This window comes from Tubulanus polymorphus, chromosome 6 (genome assembly GCF_964204645.1).
Source record: "Tubulanus polymorphus chromosome 6, tnTubPoly1.2, whole genome shotgun sequence".
Taxonomy (NCBI): domain Eukaryota; kingdom Metazoa; phylum Nemertea; class Palaeonemertea; order Tubulaniformes; family Tubulanidae; genus Tubulanus; species Tubulanus polymorphus.
The window spans coordinates 21,790,461-21,815,301 of record NC_134030.1 but is presented as its reverse complement, the minus strand read 5'-3'; the positions used below and the strand labels follow the sequence as shown (position 1 = coordinate 21,815,301).

General features: G+C 34.4%; 1 protein-coding gene across 2 annotated transcripts in view; it reads right to left on the bottom strand.

Moving 5' to 3' along the window:
- LOC141906744 (uncharacterized) overlaps positions 1–23,770 on the bottom strand; it is a 30,437-nt gene extending 6,667 nt beyond the window's left edge. The window contains exons 1-54 of one of the 2 annotated variants that reach the window (XM_074796056.1): positions 23,537–23,770; positions 22,873–23,004; positions 20,956–21,246; positions 20,523–20,858; positions 19,413–19,748; positions 18,711–18,980; positions 17,882–17,980; positions 16,619–16,693; positions 16,497–16,538; positions 15,234–15,278; positions 15,020–15,094; positions 14,666–14,713; positions 14,402–14,431; positions 14,271–14,321; positions 14,123–14,185; positions 13,731–13,814; positions 13,411–13,458; positions 13,290–13,328; positions 13,113–13,130; positions 12,981–13,028; positions 12,835–12,888; positions 12,634–12,681; positions 12,015–12,083; positions 11,428–11,466; positions 11,121–11,276; positions 10,885–10,920; positions 10,792–10,809; positions 10,620–10,667; positions 10,154–10,219; positions 9,974–10,021; positions 9,396–9,479; positions 9,090–9,134; positions 8,955–9,005; positions 8,600–8,635; positions 8,323–8,340; positions 8,067–8,114; positions 7,140–7,229; positions 6,981–7,058; positions 6,843–6,890; positions 6,019–6,072; positions 5,176–5,211; positions 4,923–4,940; positions 4,437–4,484; positions 4,262–4,348; positions 4,046–4,093; positions 3,459–3,542; positions 3,221–3,265; positions 3,004–3,054; positions 2,288–2,332; positions 1,726–1,743; positions 824–871; positions 477–563; positions 318–395; positions 178–225 (exon numbers count right to left, since the gene is read on the bottom strand). In XM_074796056.1, the coding sequence (XP_074652157.1) occupies positions 178–225; positions 318–395; positions 477–563; positions 824–871; positions 1,726–1,743; positions 2,288–2,332; positions 3,004–3,054; positions 3,221–3,265; positions 3,459–3,542; positions 4,046–4,093; positions 4,262–4,348; positions 4,437–4,484; positions 4,923–4,940; positions 5,176–5,211; positions 6,019–6,072; positions 6,843–6,890; positions 6,981–7,058; positions 7,140–7,229; positions 8,067–8,114; positions 8,323–8,340; positions 8,600–8,635; positions 8,955–9,005; positions 9,090–9,134; positions 9,396–9,479; positions 9,974–10,021; positions 10,154–10,219; positions 10,620–10,667; positions 10,792–10,809; positions 10,885–10,920; positions 11,121–11,276; positions 11,428–11,466; positions 12,015–12,083; positions 12,634–12,681; positions 12,835–12,888; positions 12,981–13,028; positions 13,113–13,130; positions 13,290–13,328; positions 13,411–13,458; positions 13,731–13,814; positions 14,123–14,185; positions 14,271–14,321; positions 14,402–14,431; positions 14,666–14,713; positions 15,020–15,094; positions 15,234–15,278; positions 16,497–16,538; positions 16,619–16,693; positions 17,882–17,980; positions 18,711–18,980; positions 19,413–19,748; positions 20,523–20,858; positions 20,956–21,246; positions 22,873–22,987 (3,988 nt within the window). In that variant the 5' untranslated portion in view covers positions 22,988–23,004; positions 23,537–23,770. Of the gene's footprint in view, positions 1–177; positions 226–317; positions 396–476; positions 564–823; positions 872–1,725; positions 1,744–2,287; positions 2,333–2,424; positions 2,647–3,003; positions 3,055–3,220; positions 3,266–3,458; positions 3,543–4,045; positions 4,094–4,261; positions 4,349–4,436; positions 4,485–4,922; positions 4,941–5,175; positions 5,212–6,018; positions 6,073–6,842; positions 6,891–6,980; positions 7,059–7,139; positions 7,230–8,066; positions 8,115–8,322; positions 8,341–8,599; positions 8,636–8,954; positions 9,006–9,089; positions 9,135–9,395; positions 9,480–9,973; positions 10,022–10,153; positions 10,220–10,619; positions 10,668–10,791; positions 10,810–10,884; positions 10,921–11,120; positions 11,277–11,427; positions 11,467–12,014; positions 12,084–12,633; positions 12,682–12,834; positions 12,889–12,980; positions 13,029–13,112; positions 13,131–13,289; positions 13,329–13,410; positions 13,459–13,730; positions 13,815–14,122; positions 14,186–14,270; positions 14,322–14,401; positions 14,432–14,665; positions 14,714–15,019; positions 15,095–15,233; positions 15,279–16,496; positions 16,539–16,618; positions 16,694–17,881; positions 17,981–18,710; positions 18,981–19,412; positions 19,749–20,522; positions 20,859–20,955; positions 21,247–22,872; positions 23,005–23,536 lie in introns of those variants that run through there. The other variant, XR_012619410.1, reaches the window with a different exon arrangement.
- Between the last annotated feature and the right edge of the window lie 1,071 nt (positions 23,771–24,841).

Genomic DNA, 24,841 nt, shown 5'->3' with positions numbered 1-24,841 from the left:
AAACAAATTAAATTTTCACATAGATACAAACTGTGAACAATCAAACAGTGACGACGTCTTTCAAACACTTTTATCTTACATTACTCTGAATCAAAACTGATGCCTCTGGAGATCTGATTAATTTCATCTTTAATGAACTCAATGATTTTGTTTATCTGAATCTTTTTTTATATTCACCTATTTCTGTCAGTTCAGTTTTATTTGTTTCCCTGTCAATTTCATCTCCTATTCAAACAGAAACAATTATTATTCAAAATTTAGATTGAATTATTTAATAAAAAGCTTAATATTCAGTGAAACGAGAATTTATAATTCACCGAAACATTCTTTGACTTGTTTCCAATAACCTGTGTTTGTCTTTAAAGTTTTACTGGTTAATTCACTGAGTTCAGACACTATATGTAATAAACAATAGACAAGTTTTTATACAATAGAATTCTATTATAAATCACAAACTAATTTCACTGTGAACTTACACACGAGTGATATATCATAAACCCAGTTCTTGAATGTCCAACTGGAAGCCTTTTTACATTTCTCTTCTAAAACAGTCACTAGCGTGCCTGTAATTATAAATGTTAAAATGTACCTAATGAGGAGCAAAGACATATTTATAAACTATCATGATGTCAACTGATGTAAACTATTTATGTTGCTATAGCGTCACAATATCCTCCTACAAAATACAGTCGACTTTATGCGAAATAACTGTGTATTCCACATGAGAAGTAAAATAATCAACTCAAACTCAATCACGATAAAACCCGTTCAGGACGGCTGGTTCTTTGCTAGTATAACTTAACAGTCTACACAATGTATTCACCTTTATATATTGGGATTCTGTTTGCAATAATTAGTTTGATGTTTTTCACTGAAACAGAATAAACACAATAGATTACTGCAGGGAGAGGGAAACATGTTCTCCTTTCACATCTACAAATCAAGTCGATAAACCAGAGAATGAATATTGATTGTACTGATTTATAAATAAACCGGGATATCGAAGATCAATCAGGACAATTTTTTCATCTCCACAGATTTATTCATTTAAGTCGAAAGCCACTGCGAGTCAAATACTACGAGCCATGAAGAAGTAATAGTACATGTAGTACCCCAAATTTGTGGAACAAGCCGCCCAGGGGTGGATCCAGCTTACCGTAACCTACTACCGCCTTGAACGGTACTCAGTTTGTAGAAAAACCCTTCTATTTTTCACGTTCCTCGTGAAAATCTCGTTTTAACAGGAAGAAATTACCCCTGGCAAGCGAGTTATTATCGATGAGTTGATTTGAATTTGATCAGGGTTTGAGTTGTACACCATGTATGTTATATTCCAGGCTAGTAATCTGGTAGAAGTAATAGAAATGGTTAATTCGAATAATCGAAAATGGTAACCTTCTTATTGCTTTCATAAATATTTCCTAGAAAACTTCACGATTTTCTGAGGGAGTACCGTAATTGGGTTATGATTGGGCTTACCCTTCCACAGTTGAGCGGTACTCACAGAAACCTAGGCTAGATCCGCCCGAAGCCTCCACGGGCAATTTCATCCATTGATGAATGTGGGAAGCCCCTGAAATGTTTCCTTTCTAAGGCAGCATTTCGTGCAGCATTTCAAGTACTCTGAACTGATTTAGGAGCTATATGAGAACCATTATTCAAAACAGGACATGACAAATATCTATTTATCTAGACTCTAATGTGGAAGATGTTATCAGTACTTACTCGCTATTTCATCTTTTACTGAAAAACAGAAAACAACAATAATTCATATATAAACATTGAGTATATATAAACAAGTTAATTCATACAGTTCACTTTTCACTTGTTTTCATTTAAATCTAAATTTCTTTAAATCTTATTCATTTGTAGAATATCATTGCGACTAAACGCTTTTATCATCTTTCAAAAAAAAGTTATAGATTTATTCTTTTTCATGAGTATTTATTTCTGCTGATGTTTAATTCTGTTATTTTTTTTGAAATTATCATTATTATTCATTATATGATTATTCAGTGTGCTTTAATTCTATACTTTATTTTCAAGATTGTATGTAATATTGGTCTATGTTTTTTGTCAAGAGTTTGAGGTATTTTTGCGATGTGAAGCGATTTTGAGAAAAAAATATCCTAATTTTCTATTTCTTTGAATTTTGTTCATCTCAATAGTGGACAGCTTAGAAGTCTAGTTAGTGTTAGGGGAAGGGAGTCTAGTGTTAGTGTTAATAGGTTTAGGGTAACTCAAAACTGTGGAATTGTTGAATAAATCAAACACGCATTTTACTCACTTCTATAAGCTACGATTTTTCGTTCCTTTCGTTTCTTTAATTCCTCTGAAATCACAAATAGAAAAAGAACGTAAATTCAGCAATGAAAATCGTTCCGTGATGAAAAATAAAATGAAGTTAATCAACTTCGAAATTACATTTTACAAGCAAAAATGACGTAACGCAATATGATTGTGTGCGTGCGTGCGTGCGTGCGACGTGCGTGCATGCGTGTTGACATGATATACAAGATGTCTTCCCTTCCTAGTTGACCCCTTTTCCATTTAGCCCCTTCCCATCTCACTCGTTTTCAATTTCACCCTTACCATTTTTTCAGCCCCGCCAATCTTTTTTTTGCCCCTTTTCCACCTTGTACCTTTCTGTTTTTGATTGAAATTCACATAATCTAAATGACTGAAGTTATTTAGGCACAGGCACAATTAACATAATCATGTTACAATGCAGCTTAAATTCAACTAAGCTTCTTTGAAAATGTACAAAAACGGGGTGAAAATGTGAACAAAGGGCGAAATAGGAAAGGGGCAAAATGGGAAAAGGGGTTGATTGGGAAAAAGGCCAAATTGGAATAAATAAGCGGCGAAATTGGAATAAACCGTTATACAAGTGTATGATGTGATGAAATGATATGATATGGGTCACAAAAAGGGCGCTTGCCCGGGGGAGAATACGGTTACATTTTAATGGGTGAATTGATAGTGAATCGTTGAAATACAAACCTGTAGACATTGATTGTATTCTGGATTTCACATCATTATAAATTCCATTAACTGAAAATAGAAGAAAATCTTTAAATTGTTTTACACAGTAAAATCAGCAGTTAATTTGAAATCATAGAAGTGATTAAAATAAACCAGTCATTTGTGGTTCCTAAAATATTCATTTTTTTTATTCGTAAAAATAAACATTTTACACACATTTCATCAAACAATTTACCTTTCCAGTTTTCTTTCTTCAGCAAATTGTTGATTTCGCTTGATGCTTAAGAATAGAAAAAAATTTCAAGAATCGAAAATCTTAGTGAATAACTGTATCTAATTTTTGATTTTGTAGATAAATGTAGTCTTACAGATGTACACAAATGTAGTTTACTGTAGATGTAAATGTAGTTTACTATGGATGTAAATGTAGTTTACTGTAGATATAAATGTAGTTTACTGTAGACGTAACTTACTGTTATCTAAAGCAGTTCGAGTAGCAGTTTTCAATGATTCATCAGATTGTATTGCAATAATGAATTCATCCTTGAAATATTTCACTGAAATTCACATAAAAACAGCAAACATAGACACAACATTCATTGAGTGTGGTTTCTGAATTTAAAACTTTTGTCGCTTTAAAAGACATTCACTTCCTGGACATTCAAAAGACCAGTAAACCATGGGTTAGAACACCATAAACAGGGCCTTAACCTCACAATTAGGTATATGACGGAAGAGCGATTTCTGGTATTAATAAAGAGCAGTTTAAGGATTCGTTACAAGAACTTAGAAGAATTTATCGTCTTTTCAAGGACAAAGATCAGTTGCAGAATATATTTCAGGCTAGTGCTCTTAAAAAACTGAAAATTTTGTTATCACAGAAAAAGTCTTTCATAATACCACTGTTGGCACCGATGAAATATGTGGCTTTATAAAGAATGGTATTTCCATTGAATTTAGATTTGCGGCATTTGTTCCCTGAAATATGTTGGCGTTAAGAGATCAGTGACATTAAACGGGTTATCTTAAGTTTTTTTTACAGACTTAACTTATACAATACCTGCTTGATCCGGCAGAATAACTGCATCTCGTCCAGCTGAATCAAAATCTACAAAAATTTTAGATAAAATCTTAAAATTTTGAAAATACTGAAAGTTTTGTGATAAAAGGATTAACCTGATTCTCAACTCAGTGAAATATTAACAGTTTATTCGAGGCAAAGTTTACTGTATCGAATTCCAATTCAAACATGCAGTTTTTCAGTGTAGTCACTTACCAGTGCCGAGTTGTGCCGGTATTTTCAGTTTTAGAGGCAATATTTCTTCCGGTGTCTTTATACGTTCGAATGATTGTTCCCTAATGACTGTAATAAACATCATTGATCATAAAACATCAATAAGATTTAAGACATGAAAGATGTTGAATTTCACACTTTGTAATGTGTACAGTACCTTTCTTATCTTCAAACTCTTTATCAGCTAATTCATGTAGTTTAGAATCTATCAATATAGAAAATCACTGACTTAAACAAACTCGTGTGACTTGTAATTCGACGTCACTATTATTCATTGTTTCCACAAAATCAGAGGCAAGCGCTGACTACAACTGTCTGATAAACAGATAAGTGTTACTTAAGGTTTTAGGTCCACCACGTGATGATATTGACAACTGGCTTCTATTTTAGTGATATTTTTTTCTGTATAAAATATCTGGAGAAATAAATTGCATTAAAATGTTTTATGGGGGCGGCAATTATGAATAACAAGTTATCACTGAACTCATAATGATTGTTGCTCTTGTGAAGCCAATGAATCGTGCGTGATTGTCTGCATCAGTTCACACAGATGCCGGTACCCGTCACTACACACATCTAACAATCACTTTAAAGATCAAAATAGTGAAAATCTAAAATAAATTCTACTCATCTCAGAACTCACTTATCTCTTCTGGACCCGCTGAAATATAAATAGATAGAAAATCAAACAGATTTTTATTATGAATTCAAATTGGTTTTTCATTGAACCAGTGGCCGGCTCCATAATCGAAAATTGAATCCAAAATTCGTCTTAAATCTTACAACTGGTTCTAAGTTGTTAGATCGGCTGTAAAACCGAAATCGTCTTAGACTGGTTTTAACTATAATGATTACTATAGAACCGGCCCTAGGTGATTCATATACGATATATTCACCTGTCCCTATAATCATCTTGTTGTACTTGAAAGCATCTACAAACAACAAAACATGAAATTCTGTCACTTAACCTTGTTCATTTTGCAGTTTGTTTCAACTTGATCTCTGAATAGCATCATTTTAATTCCTTTACACACAATTCATGTAACCGGGGCCGGGTACTCAGTTGAGTGACTGTATGACTGTACTTTAACAAAACTAATTGTTCTAACTCGTCTTTCGGGGAAGCTCCAGCTACGATTAAATCCTGAGTTATGCAACAATGAGAAAGCTAGTAGTTTTCAGCACTAAACGTAGACGATTTTATTCTTTAGATTCTCAATCGAGTAGCTTGGGAATTTGCCTGAAAGATGTATCAGGCTCCAAGACTCGTCTCAAACTCAACTGCTGTTCATGGATTTACATTCTATTTATATAATACTATAAAAGTTGACAGACATGTTTGAGCACACAATTAATTACAAAACAAACTGTTATCACAGGCGTCGAATTGACAGCTGTCTAACTGATTGTGTGAGTAATAATTAATTAATGGTGAATTAAAACAACAGCGCGATTATAAGTATACATGTCTATTATTTTTGCTAAAGTACTCCGCATGTACTCTCATCATACTGACTTATTCCGACAGTCAATAAATGGTACTCACTCAAGGTCCAATAGCTTATGGTACTCAGGTACTGAAATTACGATTTGCATTTGAGTCCTGTACTCAAATTGAACTCAAATTATTTTTACTCACGAATATTTTTAGATGGAAATTCATTTTTCATTACGCAATTATTTTTTTGTCAGGACATATTTTCGTGGCCCTTATCAGCCACCATATGAGGGGTACTCACCAGGATTCCATTCATCAACCATTGTTTTAATGCATTCACCCAAACACTCATCAACTACGTATAAACAAACAAAATTTGTTTGACTTAATTTTCATACCGATAAAAAATGTAAACAAAGACGACTTTCAAACACCTCTTAGTTTTACACTCTAAACATGTTTTTTTTCAAGCTATGCTCGATTTCTAGCCGAGAATTGAACCGATGATAATGAGTAACTTCCTAGTTTAAACGCAACGGATTTAACTCATCTACAGTTACACACTTAAAAATTTAGACCAATAGAACTAGTTCACTTGGTCAGTGGTTATATATATAGTCCTATATAATTGCCCGTGCCAATAGGCCGTGCCAAAAGTGTGATTTAGAGGCGGTGGGGGACGAATATCACTTTTTACTCGTCTGCCCCAGGAATCCAGAGCAAGATACATCCCGGAGCGTTATTAGAGATTCCCCAATAACGTAAAATTGTATGATTTGTTCAAGTCAAATTGCCAAACCCTTAAAAAACTGGCGTTGTATATACGCAAATGTTTAATACATTTCAAATGTTAAATGTCGCAATGTATATTGTAAAATAATTTTCTGCTCTGCGCAATTGTATAATTGTGGAGTAAATAAACTAATATTTTCACTAAGATTTTTTCATTCTCAGGAACACCCAAAATCTTTGCTAAATCTAAATACAAGTATATATCTATGAAAATTCAAGGAGCGAAATTCTGGAATAGTTTACCAGAGAAATTAAAATATCTAGACTCGATATCCAACTTCAAAATTCAATTTGTTAATTTGAGTAAAGAACTGTTATTCTATTGATATTCACCTGTTTTTGTAAGTTCAGTTGTATTTTTTTCACTGTCAATTTTATCTCCTATTCAAACAGAACAAACAATTATTATTCAAAACATAAAAATCTGATCACTAAAAACATTCAGAAGCGAAACAAGAATTTATCATTTACCGAAACATTCTTTGACTTGTTTCCAATAACCTGTGTTTGTCTTTAAAGTTGTACTGGTAAATTCACTGAGTACAGACACTACATGTAATAAACAATAGACAAGTTTTTATACAATAGAATTCTATTATAAATCACAAACTGATTTCACCTTGAACTTACTCGCGGTAGATATATCATATTCCCACTGTTTTGATGACCACATACTGAGATTGTCTTTACATTTCTCTTCTAAAACAGTCTCTAGTGAATCTGTAATTATATAATGCTCATTAGAAACAACTGTGACATCGACTGATGTTGTAAACTTTTCATATGCTGCTACAGCGTCAAATATCCTCTTAAAAATACAGTCGACCTTCACCCTTACTCAGTACCAGTCGACCTTCACCCTTACTCACTACCAGTCGACCTTCACCCTTACTCAGTACCAGTCGACCTTCACCCTTACTCAATACCAGTCGACCGCCACCCTTACTCAGTACCAGTCGACCTTCACCCTTACTCAGTACCAGTCGACCTTCACCCTTACTCAGTACCAGTCGACCTTCACCCTTACTCAGTACCAGTCGACCGCCACCCTTACTCAGTACCAGTCGACCTTCACCCTTACTCAATACCAGTCGACCTTCACCCTTACTCAATACCAGTCGACCTTCACCCTTACTCAGTACTAGTCGACCTTCACCCTTACTCAGTACCAGTCGACCTTCACCCTTACTCAATACCAGTCGACCTTCACCCTTACTCACTACCAGTCGACCTTCACCCTTACTCAGTACCAGTCGACCTTCACCCTTACTCAATACCAGTCGACCGCCACCCTTACTCAGTACCAGTCGACCTTCACCCTTACTCAGTACCAGTCGACCGCCACCCTTACTCAGTACCAGTCGACCTTCACCCTTACTCACTACCAGTCGACCTTCACCCTTACTCAGTACCAGTCGACCTTCACCCTTACTCAGTACCAGTCGACCTTCACCCTTACTCAATGCCAGTCGACCTTCACCCTAACTCAGTACTAGTCGACCACTCGGTACCGGTTTAATTCGTTAATAAGAACACCTAACAGTCAACAGTATTCACCTTCAAAATCTAGGATTCTGTTTGCAATAATTGGTTTGATGTGACTCACTGAAAAATAATACACATAATAGATTACTGCAGGGACAGAGAAACATGATCTTCTTTCACAATCCTTCCTTTAGTCTTGAAGGAAGTATTTTCATCATCTGTAAAACGGTTTCACTGGATTTTAATAAGAACCACTACTATTTAAAACAGGACATGACATATATATATTTATCTAAACTTTAACATGGAAGTTGTTATCAGTACTTACTCGCTGTTTCATCTTTTACTGAAAAACAGAAAACAACAGTAACTAATAAATATACATTAATTAGATCTAAACAGTTAAATTCATACAGTTCACTTTTACTATAAAATTCTTACTTAATTTGATTTAGATCTGAATTAAAAATAACTGGGGGGTTATGATTCTAGTGTTGGGAGTCTCTTGTTAGGAGTTTATGGGATCAGGGTAACTATGGAACAGGAAAACTATGGAATTGATGAACAGATTAGAATTCAAATCAGACAAATTGACTTTTACTCACTTCTATAAACTACGATTCCTCGTTCATTTAATTCCTCTGAAATCACAAATAGAAATATAACGTAAATTCAGCAATGAATCAATCCGTGATAAAAAGTAAAACAAAACTCATCACCTTCAAAATCACATTTTACAAGCATAAATGATGTCTGGTATGACGTGATATGATATGTGATATACGTATTTTATATATGTACTTGATGACATTGTATATGATAGTGGTATATGATATGATATGATATGTTTATTAGAAATATGATATATTATAACATGCTTTATGAAAAGAAACCTCAACACGAGGAAATATATCCGACATTTAAATGCAAGAATTGATAGAAAATCATTAAAATACAAACCTGTAGATATTGATTCTATTCTCTTTTTCACTTCACCATAAATTCTATTAACTAAGAAATAGAAGAAAAACGTTTGAATTATTTTTCGGTTCGTGAAAACAAACAAATTATCCGCATTTTATCAAACAATTTTACCATTCGACTTTTCTTTCCTCAAGAATTCGTTGATTTTACTTGATTCTAAAAAACCACAAACAAATTTCTATGATTGACAATCTTAGTGAATAAACGTATCTAATTGTTGACTGTAGATGTAAATGTAGTTTACTGTAGATGTAAATGTAGTTTACTGTAGATGTATTAAATGTAGTTTACTGTAGATGTAAATGTAGTTTACTGTAGATGTAAATTTAGTTTACTGTAGATGTAAATGTAGTTTATTGTAGATGTAAATGCAGTTTACTGTAGATGCAAATGTAGTTTACTGTAGATGTTACTTACCGTTATCTAAAGCAGTTTGAGTAGCAGTTGTCAATGATTCATCAGATTGTATTGCATTAATGAATTCTTCCTTGAAATATTCCACTGAAATTCACATAAAAACAGCAAACATAGACACAGCATTCATTGAGTGTGGTTTCATTATAAAACCGTTGTTGCTTTAAGTTTGCATTTTGACATTAAAAATACCAGTAAACCATGGTTAGAACCCCATTTTCAGGGCCTTAACCAAACAATTAGGTATATGACGGAAGAGCGATTTCTGGTTTTAATAACGAGCAGTTTAAGGATTCGTTACAAGAACTTAGAAGAATTAATCGTCCTTTCAGGGACAAAGATCAGTTGCAGAATATTTCAGGCTAATGCTCTTAAAAAACTCAAATTTTGTTCACAGTGAAAGTCCTTCATGATGCAACAGTTGGGACCGATGAAGTACAAGGCATTATAAAGAATGGTATTTCCACTGAATTTAGATTTGCGGGATTTATTCCCTGAAATATGTTGGCGTTTGATAACGGCATGATTATGGAATGGAATTAAACTGGTTATCTTAAGTTTTTTACGGACTTATACAATACCTGCTCGATCCGGCAGAATAACTGGATCTCGTCCAGCTGAATACAAGTCTACAAATTAAATTAAATTCAAATAAAGATTCCTTAAGTTTGTGATAAACCGATTTTCCTGATTCTCGACAAATTTAAAGTTTACTGTATTGAATTTCAATTCAAACATCCAGTTTCAGTGTAGTCACTTACCAGTGCTGATTTGGTGCGGTATATTCAGTATTAGAGGCACTATCTCTACAAGTGTCTTTATACCGACTGTAATAAACATTGATCATAAACATCAATAAAATTTAAAACATTACTAAATTCCATTATTCAACGTCAGCCCATCTGATATGTTTAAGAGCCCTTCGAAAAATATCCATAACGAATTTCAATGAAAAATGGCAAACCATTCGGAAGCTACAGGTCTCGGAATTCAGGGCAAAAATGAACTTTTTGGGCTCAAAAAAGGTCACAGCGTTCCGCATATAGGACAAGCTGTATAAACACTAAACAGTTCTATTGGTCTACTCATGAGCGTATAAACTAGACTAATTTATACGCCCATGGTCTAATGGTTAGCTTGCTTTCTATGTACGACACCCGGATCTAGGGTAACCGATATCAAAACAATCCATTCAAGCATCATCACACTTTGTAATGTGTACGGTACCTTTCCTGTCTTCAAACTCTTTATCGGCTAATTCACGTAGTTTAGAATCTATCAATATAGAAAATCACTGCAACTTATAAACAGGTAAATATGACGAATTACAACATGAAATCAGCGGCAAGCGCGCAGTCTACTGTACTGAGAATATTAACAAATATCAATCAGAACTCACTTATCTCTTCTGGACTCACTGAAATATAAATTGAGAAAAATCAAACAGATTATTTACGATGAAAACTGGTTTGTGATTGAACTATTTACAAACCTCCATATCCTACAACTTTATTATCCATCAGAGTTTCTGAAATATATCAGAGAACTAAACATGCAACATGTGCATTAATTTACATGAACATGTTACATGCGCATTCATTCACATGTTACATGTAGCATGTTACATGTGCATTCATTCACATGAACATGTTACATGAGCATTCATTCACACATAATATGTGACATGTTAAGTGCATGTATAATTTGAGATATAAAATCGATATTTACTTTCATTCATATCAGTGATATATTTAAACGCCTGACAAACTGAACTGTGAATTATTCTGTTCAATTCCTCCTCATTTTTTCTCTCTTCATTTTCCTCTTGTTTCAGTTTCTCTTTGAGTTCTTTCTGAAATCTTTCAGCTCGTTCAGCGTACAATTCTAGAAGTGATTCGTGAAGATAAATTACCAGGAAAATGACATCAGAACTGAAATTGAGTTCTCAGAAAACAAATTGAGCTTAAGTTGAATCTTGGAAAATGATGGAATAAACCCTGCTGATTCTGATGCAATCTATACATAAACCTCTTACCTTTGATAGATTCAAAAACTGCGATTTTCAATTTAATTTCTGAAAAAAAGAATATAATTCATGATTCCAACACAGCATCAACTACTGCTAAAATCAACACTGCTATTTTAAACCTCTTTTCAAATATCTGATAAAAATTCAATCCAACAAGTTTTTTTATCAGAAAATTAAGAGAAATCACGTGGATAGCTCGGCTTATTTCATAGATACCTGAAAAACAGTTGAACAATGAAATAAACTTATCACAAAATCATTTCCCATAATGCAAGATTTGGACAGAAATCACCCTCAGCTAGCCTCTAATGATGATATGATTTGGATATTGTCAGAGCCACCCCATGTGATGTATGCATGACAATCAAAACACGGTTTCTTCAAGCTATGATTCGAACTCGGTCTTAAGAATAGTCACATCAACACAAACTGTCACCTAGCAACATTCTTAGTTTAAAACCACTTAAAACGTGGCTCTGAATCATAACAGATGCCTCTGATAATCTGATGACATCAATAAATTTCATCTTCAATTCATGGTCATCAAATACTCTGTAAATTTAGTTCTAGGGACAAAGAAAGTTTACACTTACTTTTATCTAGTTCTGTAGAATGTTTGTTCTCTTCTAATTTCTGCAAACTTGACGCCAATAAAACTGATTCTACAAATGAATAGAATAAAATAACATGAATATTGATCAGATCAGTTCAAACTAGAATTTCACTCAAATACATCTGGATTAACCGGGTATTATTAAACCTTAAATTTTTCACAAAGCGGATGAATTTTGACAACGTTGCCAATTGTTCCACATTACCAGGTAGTGATATTATTATTGTACCTCGGATTTCTCATTAACGAAACGATTTGTAATAAACGTAAAAAATAAAAGAATAAAACTTTCGCTCAAATATCTTTGTCTGGTCAATATTCATGTTATTCTAATGAAATTACAATACATGAAATTCATGAAATTCTAGTTTGAACTGATCTGGTAGATTAGTTCTAACTAGAATTTCATCCAAATACATCTGGATTAACCGGGTTTTATAACACGTTAAATTTCCCAGAAAGCGGATGAATTTTGACAACGTTGCCAATTGTTCCACATCACCGGGTCTAGCTGGTTTTATTGTACTTCAGATTTCTCATTAACAAAACGATTGTAATTAGCGTGAAAAAACGGGAAAGAATAACATTTTCAGTCTTACCACAAATATCTTTGTTCACAAAACGGCCCCAGTCGGCCACTCCCATTTCTGTAATATCAACCATAAGGACAGTTTCTATTATTCACTATTGCAGGATAAATTTGTATCTACACTTTTTTCGTACCGGTAAATAGTTTAATATTGACAACATCTGAATAAATTATGGATAAATTATGATTATTAGTTTAATGTACAACAAACCTGTCTTTGTTTCATCAGTTACTTTCTGGTTTTCTATTTGTGTGACGAGGTTTCCTGTAATTAGAGAAAATATGTTTAATTTGTAATCAGTTTATAGTCGTAAGCCCTCCTCCCTTGATAGATTCCTAGATTAACTGAACACTCACCATTCTGTTGTTTAACTTCTTTATTAAGTGTATCTTTTACAAACATTTCTATAAAAAGATACAGTGATATTTCAGTTATAAATGAACAGACTCAGCACCAGTTTAAACATCATAGTGAATATTATAACTTACCAGCAATTTCAACAGTAGCTGAAATACAAGGTAAAAGTATTTACAGAACGTACATAAACTTCAGAGACCTGACTTGTACATGTACAGTAGATTATAAAGCACATGTACAAGTACAGTAGATTAGAGCGCGCGTGAATTTATACGCTCAGTTGAGGATAAATGAGAATTAAAACCTACGTTTAATGTTGAATATTCCTCGTTCACATAATTCAGCATCTACAGTAAAAATAAACCAATTATTCAATGATTCCACAACAAACTCCACAGTATTTTTACTGAAATGATTTATGGAACCTACCGGACATTTTAGCAAAGAAATCAACAATAAATTCAACTGCTGAAGCAACTGAAAATATAGAAATTCATTATAACCATTTACTGGGGATTTGAAACCTACGAAAAAAAGCTCAGTGTGATTCACAGGCGCTCGTTTTATTTTGCAAATCGATAAATACAGATAAATCCTAAACACTAGCGACACAGTAAATCACTACTTTTTCCAAAAAGTAAGCCATTTTCGCCAGTAAGTTCTTTAAACACTCTTAAGACTCGTGGTAACCCTGTGTAGTCAACTAAATGTGAAAATTGAACTCAGACCGAATTCATAGTGTTACTGACCATGTCTGATGAACTGTTTCTCTTTGTTTGTCAGGGGTCTTTTCTCTTCATTCAATTGCGTCATAAAACTAATATGAACTTCATCTGAAACACGGAGAAAATAGATTTGAAATTAGTTTAATTGAAAATCTGTTTCATGCTGTATCATTACCCCTAGTTTATATCACATCTTATTTCTTAAATAACAATTGTAAATTTGATAATTTTGTTGTAACTTGAGTATTTCTGAAGCTCTAGTCTGATATTTTTAAGATGAAATTTTAAACTGGTCGCTTTTATAAGGTTTATTCATTATTGCCAAAAGGCTGCCATGCGGCCATCTTGAATAGAATTCGTTACATTTCTATCTGCGAAGCTGAATATTTCATTTGAACAGTAAATAATAACGGTACCTTCATCTCTATTGTAAACTGCATCAGCGCCATCTATTGACCTCTTCTTGTTCAGTAATGTATCTGTAATACATTTACAAAATGAGTTGACAGTTGAATAATAATCAATAAACTCATACATCAATAACTGTATTCAATCAACTCTTACCGATCTCATTTGATAGTTTCGTTTTTAAATCGTTTATTCTCACGTATTTTCCTGTCAATAGATAATTATAAACACATTTGAATCCAAGATTCGAGTTGAAGAGGAAATATTGAGTCGTTTCGTAAACTTACTTAGAATTTCTTTCACCAAATCTAACATACCTGAAAATATAAACATTGATGAAACTTGTGTTAACTTAAAACACGTAAACTAATCACATGTGCATGTTAACTTACATGAACATGTTTACCCAACTCACAACTTACTATGTATCAATCAAATGTACATGTACACATTACTCACATGTGCATGTTCACATAACTCACATGCGCATGTTTACATACATCCCATGCGTACATAAACTTAAAACAAACTATAGGTAAACAATTACTTACTTTGATCACTTGATAACTGTCCAAACAGAAATTCTCTGATAGCTATTGCTGAAATGAAATATAGAAAGCATTTTTTTCAATATTTGAATAAACTGAGCATCAAACAGTTTGAATTACTGCTGGATGAAGATAGGAGGCCCGGGGAAGTGTTATATTCCGGTACAGTATTGTATGCAGGACCCGGTTTTATAGGCGGGTATTATCTTTAACCAGAGGGTTAACTCAATTGAAAATTAATTAGATTAACCCCCGGGTTTAAAGTTAACACCAGTCTATAAGCCCGGCCCCGGGTTGCAACAAACAAATCAGCCGGTTTGGCTCTTACCTTGGCAACTGAGTCATCACTCCTCTTACCTTGTTTATCCTTATCCCTCGTTAACTCCCAATCATTCTTAGTTCCATAAATATCGACAATTATTCTAACAATTTCTAGAAAGAAAAATTGACAATAAATTAATTGTTTAAATGAATTCATCGACGTTACGAACAAGTAGTTGATTTATAACTGAATTATCTGAGTTTATATTGTTTTATTGAAATGAAATTACAATAACCATTAAATATATACCTGGACTTAATGACCTTTCAATGACCTCAAAGTCTCCAGTTTCAACTGTTAAACAAACAACACAAATATTAGCTACAGATAAACATGAAAAAACGACATCCAAAAACGTTTCTCGTGTATAGTTGATTTTCAATGGGAATTCTCAATTGCCGCATCTTACGTGGCGGATCCAGGATTTGAGGGAGGGGTTAAATTAGTGGGCGTCCTCCCGCGGAAAACGTTTTAAAATTAGATGCGTGGTGACGCGTTCTAGGCACGATCAGACAATACGCCTGACCCGGAACCAGTCCAGTCATTCAACCAAACACATCAATGAACTATCGATGAAACACCATGAACTGGAGGACTGCCGAAAAAAGCGCCGGTTAACGACGACAACAACGCTTAGGCCTACACATTATCAGGGATTTTCACATGCTTTTTCTTCTTTCTCACGAAAAGGTCAGACTCTAAAAATAGCAAGGAATTGCCTCCTTGCACCTGGTGGATCCTCACTTGCTACAAGTGAAGTCCAGGATTTCCACGTAAGTGAATATGGACTAGTTTCTGGTCAGAAAGAAGATTTCCATAATAAACAAATATTGAGAAACGACCATCTTTTAAAGCCTCTAGACCTGGTAAAAAAGGAGAGGGTCGTTTTAACCGCCCTGCCGAGTAACAATAGCCGCCAGTCTTGATTCCAACTATTCATTTTTAGAACTGCTGATACATCTAGGGTAGATACATGTATAAACCAAACATTAAAAAAAATAGATTAAAGAATCTATTAAAATTTCTCTAGAAAACCTCAAAATATGATGTGCAAATAGTACTGATTTTTGAAAACGAAAATCGAAAATTAGTCATCTTGATTTCGATCAAGCCAATGTCTTTTTACGGAGCATGTTGTTTTGTCCACTTCAGACCTCAATAAAAATGAGCCAAATATCTTTGAAATTTCCCATAGACTTCGAAAATGTGCATGAAATGCTGATTTCTTTAAAGAACAATGATCGCTAGGCATGCACCAGAAAGACTGCAGATGTGTGTTAAAACATATATAGACGAAATATCAACACAATTGATCAAACAATTCTCAAGAAATCTTCAAGAAATTACGTTGTTAACCATAAACTTAAATTGATAATTACAGTTTAGATAATGAAGCAAAATCAGTTGTGTATCTTTCAGATGATTAGTGGATGATTTCTAAAACTATGAACTCTATTCATGCAAGATATTCTACAGGTAATAGAAATAAAGGGTTAATAATTCTATGAATACCCGGCTGCAGTTGGTCACGTGTTTTCACCCAATTCTCATGATCTACAAAGAGAAAACAACACCTAAAATTATCAAACCGATATCTGAGAATATGTGCAGTAAATCATGTGAGAGAATCTTACCTTTTTCATACCAGGTTTCACTTGTCCAACGCAACAATTCAATCACATCTTTAGATTTCGGACCCAAACACGGTACTGTAAATTAGAAAACAGAAATACTGTTTATTTACACGATGCACATTCACCTGACAAATCAACCCAATAAAGAAACAGTGTGATTTGGATATTCATGGAGCCACCCACTAAAGATAGTCATGGATACTAATGCCATGAGACAATTGAACCAATGATACTGCGTAACTTTTTCGAGTTTAAACCGGTACTGTCATTTTTCGGAATCAGAGATTTACGGAATTTCTTCTAGTTGGCAATAAATGGTAACTGGGACAAGGAACCGGGCGCAAGTTTTCATTACCGATACCCGGTAGGCATATGTGATAATTTATTACTATCGTCACCCAACAACTTAACGATACTTCCCAACGAGAAAATGCAGAACCTACGTAGGCAAGAAATCTTAACCTATCAACGTTGATTGATGACCCCGCAGAGACTTGTATCGAGCCTGTACCGAAGACTGTGCATCTACGAGTAATTCATTCGCCATTAGATAATTCAATTAATGCTGCATTTTACAATAGATATAAAAACGATATTTTATTTAGACCGCACTGATTCAGATCTGAAAGTGATCGATGTCAGACGAAAATAAATAAACATTATGCATATTCTGGCTTTAGATTTTTAATGCGTCTCGTGCATCTAAATTCTGGTTTGAATAATGCGCGTATTGTGTCTAGAAAATTGATTGAAAGTTGAATGATGCTAAACATTATAAAATGGATACTTTTTCAAACACCGTTATTTGTGAAGAGAACGATGTTACTTAGTAGCTTCTCCTGGAGGCTAAGAAAACCTATGCCGGCGGTTTCTATCAAAATGATTGTTATGGAATCGGTGAATGTTTGGTCGTAGCACATTTCATGTTTGCTGCCATCTGAAACTACGACCCAACCCGTGCTGAATCCCAGAAATGATAACATTCTGTTCTTCTAAGTTCCAAACATTCTTGAATTCAATTGCATGAATGAAATTTGAACAGATAATTGAGAATGAACTGTATCTGGCCACCTTGGGACCCCTGAATTCTTCCAGCTGTGTTCACTACTTTTGGATTTCTAGCATTCTGTATATGATATATTATAGAACTAACAATTTCCACCAGTTCATCATTAGGTTTTCTACCCCTAATAGAGTATTTCATTTCTGCAGTTTGTTTATTATTGTTTTTCAGATTTATTGATGGTTTTATGTAAAACTTACAGCAGCCACGACGCCACAGTATAAACAGTATTATTAGAATCAGTAATATCAGTAATATACCGATTACAACACCAGCCACAATTCCTCCATTTCCTGCATCTGAAACGGAAATTCAAACTAATCGGTGATGCGATTGAATTGAATTAGATAAAGCTAGAAATAGTTCCATTGTAACTATTGATAAAAGTAACAGCAATTTAATTGAATAATTAACTAGGTCAAACAAAAATTAATTGTTCCTTAATTTCAAAGCTCAAATAGTCTCTGAATAAAGCAAATAAGTTGTTTTTAAAATGGGAGAAAATTAATCGTTCCTTGATTGGGTCAAACAGCCTCAAGATAGAAAGTTAAAGATGCTAAATCATTGTGTAATATTTGAATGTGATGAATTCACAGATAATAATAGAAAACGCTCAATTCTGACGACACAGAGAATTACGTCATCGCGCACGGATTTAAAATCTGATGACGTCACGAGACTCCTCCGCTGTGCTGACTAATCTAAATGATTTACACTTTAGGTAAAATACAAAAATTATTTTTTTGTAATATGTATGTATGTGACGCTTTAAATGAATGACGACTTACACCTAGTAAAATGAGACCCAATAATAATGACAAATGACTTAGTAAATTGAGACTTTGAAATATATTAATAGGTTTTGTGACAATTTAGAAAATAACGACTTTCATAAGTAAATTGTTTGATTGTGTAGAAATGATTTCGAGTTAAGAGATGATGGCCTCGAGTTTTATAATGTCATGGAATTGAATCATTTGAATCTTCAAATTCATGTAAAATTCATCCAGTCGTGACCCGGAATCTTACCTGGTTCATCAGTTGGACCGGCGTGATGATAACCAGCGACATCAATAACCCTTTCATTAATACCATCAACCAAACACCGCCCTCTATAGTCAGTTGTGGTACTGTTTACGATAGGTATCGTTATATTCCACTGAGAGTTTGATAGTTTTTGAACGACAGCTGGAGGGTCACATGTAACTTGTTGAGTCAATGGGTAACTATTAACTGTTACAATATACGCTGCATTTGTTTCATTTTCACTGGATTTCTTGTAAACTGGTGCAGCAAAATCTGATTGAAAAACAAAGAAACATTAGTATCTAACCTAGCACAGTTCTTAAGCCCTGTCATAGTAGACCCATCATCCTCGGCAGGGATTCGAACCTGATGACATCGTGAGACTCTGTCACAGTACAAACACAGTAGACACATAGTAGACACATCCTCCCTCAGCAGGAATTCGAACCTGATTACATCGTGAGACTCTGCCACGTTCCTCCCTAGCAGGGATTTGAACCTGATGACATCATGAGATTCTGCCACGTTCCTCCCTCGGCAGGGATTTGAACCTGATGACATCATGAGATTCTGCCATGTTCCTCCTTAGCATGGTTACATTGTGTCATACTATATGTGTGGATAGGTCTGTACTATCACTGGGGTCTGTATTGTTGCAGGGAAAATTACTTATTTCTCGAATTCGAGAAAGAAACTGTTACTTACAATGAACAATGATTGGATTAAATTGTCGAGGTTCTGGAAACGTAAGGTTCTCCTTTACAGCACATCGAAATGACGTTCCATTGTGCAGTTTGAAATCAGCTTTGAACTTGTACGTCGTATCAAAACCTTTTAAACCCATTTTGAGAGGTACTTTACGAGGTTGTGGATCAGGAATTGGCTGCCATCGTTCAGAATCTCTTCTCTTCTGTTGGTATATCACTGTAGGATCGGGCCTTCCTATCACTGTTCTACAAGTATATTCTACAACATCTCCTTCATTTCTAATGTCAGGTTCTCCGGTGAAAGTATCTGGTGTTTCAATTTCATCGGGAAAATCTAAAAGATAAAGATGCAAATATATTTTTGGATGATATCATGTTTATCCACTTCAATTTCACTGATCGGTGCAAAATCGAGAAAACGTCCGTCCATAAAACATGGTAAAATATTACTTGCGCTCCGAGGAATGTGTGTTTATCAAGGGCGTCGAAATTTGAATCGACGGAAATGTAACGGTGTAACTCCCGACATAATTATATTGTAATATAGTTTATTTGTTTTTGCAACAATACATATCAACGATAGGTGGCGTATCTATCGCACTCATGAAAAGAATCCTTTGTTCTGGTGAGTTGTGCGTGATCCTATTGTCCCGGTTCAAGAAGCTTTGTCCCATATTACAAACTAAAAATCCCTGATATAGCCATAAGAATACCCGAAGACGACAATTGTTACAGAAACGAACTTTTTACGTCAACATTTTAACCAATTTCGCTGCAATTTTTCCATGTGGGCTCAAAATCTTAAGCCTAATCATTGAAGGTGAAATCGTTTTCTAGTAGGTTCGATTTCAAAAGCAAATTCATGCACAATCATATTCTAGTCCTTTTAATGTTATTATTAACAATTCGCTTCAGTATTCGAAATACCTTCTTGGGACCAAATATTAAAACGAAAGAATTTCATAGGCATTATCACCAGTCGTTATGAAATAGTAACTCTTAAATCTCCAACTATGGGCAGTTACCAATAGAATAAACGATGTAACATGTATTATTGTCACTCTGATATCGAATGAAAAATCTCTCATGAAAATATTCTCCAACTTACACGTAACGTTCATTGGAGTTTGATGTAGTATTTGTTCTTGAAGTTTTTGTTTCGGTAACTCTATCCCATTATACTTCCATAACCGACATTGAATCAATATTGCGTACAGCATTAAATTAAACCGCATCTGATTCCTGTTGATAACTCCATCTTTCACCGGAGTATTTACGCCTTGATCGGGAATCTGATCAATATCCGTTGAACCTTCAGTAAATCCATCAGCATACCATTTTACTTTGATGATTGGATTACCAATCTTACTAGTGGCTTTACAAGTACAAGTTAGTGATGGTTTGAATTCATGCAGTTTACACGGGTTTTCATTTATCTTTATACCTGAAATAAAAGTTATATGCACGAAAAAATATAACATGTGCACAGGAAACTTTTTTTCTATTTTCCCAGCATTATTTGATAAGTGATGCATACTCACTGATTACATCTGATTGGTAGATTTGACTTTCTTTAATTCCGGCTGAATTAATGGCCACACATTTATACATTTTACGAGCATCGGGCTGAAAAACCCAAACTGGTGCTGATTCTGAAGGTAATGCAATCCAGGTCCCTTCTGGTCCATTATTCACTTGTAGCTGGAATGCTACACCAGTCGCTGCAGAGCTGCTCTGTTTACAGGTAATACTAACAGTTTTACCTTCCTGCGACAGTAACATATTTGTACCCGGTAATACATTCACACTGTCCAGTACAACTCCATCAGGTGCTGAAATATCAAATACACAATATACGTAATATTCTTGTACCCGGTAATACATTCACACTGTCCAGTACAACTCCATCAGGTGCTGAAATATCAAATACACAATATACGTAATATTCTTGTACCCGGTAATACATTCACACTGTCCAGTACAACTCCATCAGGTGCTGAAATATCAAATACACCATATGCGTAATATTCTTGTACCCGGTAATACATTCACGCTGTCCAGTACAACTCCATCAGGTGCTGAAATATCAAATACACAATATACGTAATATTCTTGTACCCGGTAATACATTCACGCTGTCCAGTACAACTAGATCAGGTGCTGAAATATCAAATACACAATATACGTAATATTCTTGTACCCGGTAATACATTCACACTGTCCAGTACAACTCCATCAGGTGCTGAAATATCAAATACACAATATACGTAATATTCTTGTACCCGGTAATACATTCACGCTGTCCAGTACAACTAGATCAGGTGCTGAAATATCAAATACACAATATACGTAATATTCTTGTACCCGGTAATACATTCACACTGTCCAGTACAACTCCATCAGGTGCTGAAATAAATGGCAATCTTTCTGTCAGAGCCATTGTTCAGAATTGACCAATTAACATCTCAATTTCATTCACCTTAAACCGACTTCAGAGGAACTAGAGCCCCAGACTTGTTTAAGCAAATTGTCTTCCGATAGTTGTCACCGTTTGAAGAGGTTCGACAAGAAATAAACAATAATCTGATTTGATGTTTTTAAGATCTAATATTCACACGCATTATCTATGATTTTGAGACACAGCCTGTGATGTATTCTGTGATTGTTAGATTACCCTGTGGTTTACCTCCTCGTTTTAGTTTCGGGTTTTGTGTTTTATTTACCTCCTCGTTTTACCCCTAGTTTGCTGTTTGCTGTTGCTTAACTCTTTCTACTATTGTTTCCTTGTCTATGTTTTGAATAACTTTACTCTGTATTTAACTTCGATCACTCATTCTTCAGTTCATTTTCTGTATAAATATCTTGTTAAATATATCTCGTGTATCGGTACGCCTGATGATTGGCTCATAGTTGTGTTTAGCCGAAACGTTGCTCGAAATATATTCTCGTTTACAATGAATTCTGAATTCTGATTTCAATTTCTTTCGCTGATTTTATTGTGGGATTTCTACCAATCTGTAGTTCAATTTTAAGTTCAATCGTTGCGCGGGTCTACTTTCTACACTTCTAGTAAAAATTCTAAAAGTTTTACGCGAACGTGGTTGAATAAGGAGTGGACCCTTCTTTTTCAATACGGTTTCTAAAACCCAGGTTTTGCGGAAAACCAGCATCGTAGTGGAGACGCATAACCCGGGTATAAGAATCAAGTGTAGATGGAGTTTTAGAAGATAAAATACAATTATTGAATAGTTAAAATGTTTAATGGTAAAATGTAAAACACTTGAGAGATTGTGGGTTTTCATTCGAGGTAAATGTATCAGTTCAAGTGGACTATTCAGCTACTATCATTTTGTCCCAGATATTTCAAATACAAGTTTCCAAAGTCTGGTGATAAGTTTCATCTTATGTAATACATTCTCCATATAAACTCTATGATATGTTCTTTCACGTTGTCTTACCTGTATTTCTCTTGACTCTAAACGCTTGTGGGCTGTTGTTGTTCGCCATGAGATTCAACAGTATAATCACGTAGATCACTAAACACTTCTGCGGATTCCTCCATAGATTCTTCATCTTGGTTCATTCATTGCCTAAGTATAAAGACACAAACTTCAGATCATTATCACATACAGAAAACTAGACTGATTGGGAGTTTGTGATATGATGGCCGAATTAATTCTAGGAATAAGATCGTATTTCTTTAACTACCTAGGAATCGAAATTTCGTTTCGGTTTAGTAGTTCTCATTTTAGAATCGTCGCGGAAGTTGAGAACTACGAAGACGAAACGTCAATTAGATTCCTAGGCGACGAATGAGTTAACGAACTATTCCTAGTATTAATTCGACCAGCATTTCAATTTCATTTGTATTTTTGGTAACGTCCAAGTGATGGATAGTCACTGCATACAAGACTGTGTACATCAAAACCAGGAGTCTCGCTCGGGGTCCAATATTACAAAGCAGAGTGAAAATAACTTGAATCTCTCAAGGTCAGCTGCTATGATTGGTTACTTCAAGTTTGTAATGAGGACAACAATTCATATTTAACTGTCTAAAGCTTAAAACTTTTCATGAAACGAAACCCAGATGTGAAAAGAGTTTAATGAGGAAATGATTTTTACCTTAATGAAAAAAAAACAAAGTGAAACTACTCTAAATATCCATAAACAAAGCAACTAATCCTCGATTCTGATATGCATTTGAAAAGTCAAAAAAATCTGAACGATCAATTGTTAACTTCACGTAAGATGTTCTATCAGCCCGAAGAAAATATCTTGAAAAATGGAAGTATCCTATAAAATATAATCCTTAGAGGGTGAATAATGGAACTATACAAAATGTATTGAGTCAACGATAAACGCTGTGCATGAATAGAATATGAGTCAATATAATGATAACACCTGGTAAAACACATCGGTCGGTTCATCTACATATCAATGGTTGGTAAATATCGAGGCACAAAGTGATTGGTTTGTACTTATCGAGGCACAAAATGATCTGTGAACCGTCTGATTAACTGAAAAAATGTGTAACAGCAAACCAGAGACTAAAACATGGGTTTAAAGTGAGACAAAGTGAAAGTAACTGAAATGAACATATTGATAAAAATTTTAAGATCATTAGAATGTGCTTGATCTAATAATGGATGAATAGAATACGAGTCGATATAAATGATAACACCTCTAGTCAAACCTGTCTCCAAGAAGGTCATTTGGCAATAGAGCTTTGAAGTTCACTGTCCCAGCAATGTGGAATGTTTGACCGTCCAGTATTCCGGAATCCTCATCCTGTCGATACTTCTGAATGAAATCTTAAAGCACATCTATTTTAGGAAAGCTTTTACCATCGTGTAATGTTTCTTGTTTGACCGAAGTAGTTAAGAGGAAAAAAGAAAATAAATCATCAAGAAAAGAATGAGACAAACCAACTGATTGACTGCGAATATTGTACTATATTTTATATATCTTTTTAAGGGAATCAAGGAATGGATCATTTTCTGGGGGCATCTAGAGTAAATCAAGAACAAAATGAATGACAAAGACTTTCTATTATATTTGTTACATTCCTAATCCGGGTTGTGAGAATATTTTCTTGGCAAAAGAGATAAGGGGAGGCTTCGGCCTTACTTGGATCCGCCCCTGAAGATGATTGACATGTCAATTTGCCATTTAAAAAATTTAAGTCCTCATAACAGTCTACGATTTAAAGGCCATCGGTAGCTGAATATCATGAATTTATACTTTCACAGTTTGAATACTGCCCGGTAAACTGAATCATTTGACATCGTTATTTCACCTAATCTTCATTTGCTAAAAGTGAATGATTGTCGAAGTGAATTGATGTTCCTTAGTTTGATCATCAAATACACTACTGGTACATATCAAAAACTTAAAACTTAGGCTAGTGAATCATACCCAATTGTTTCT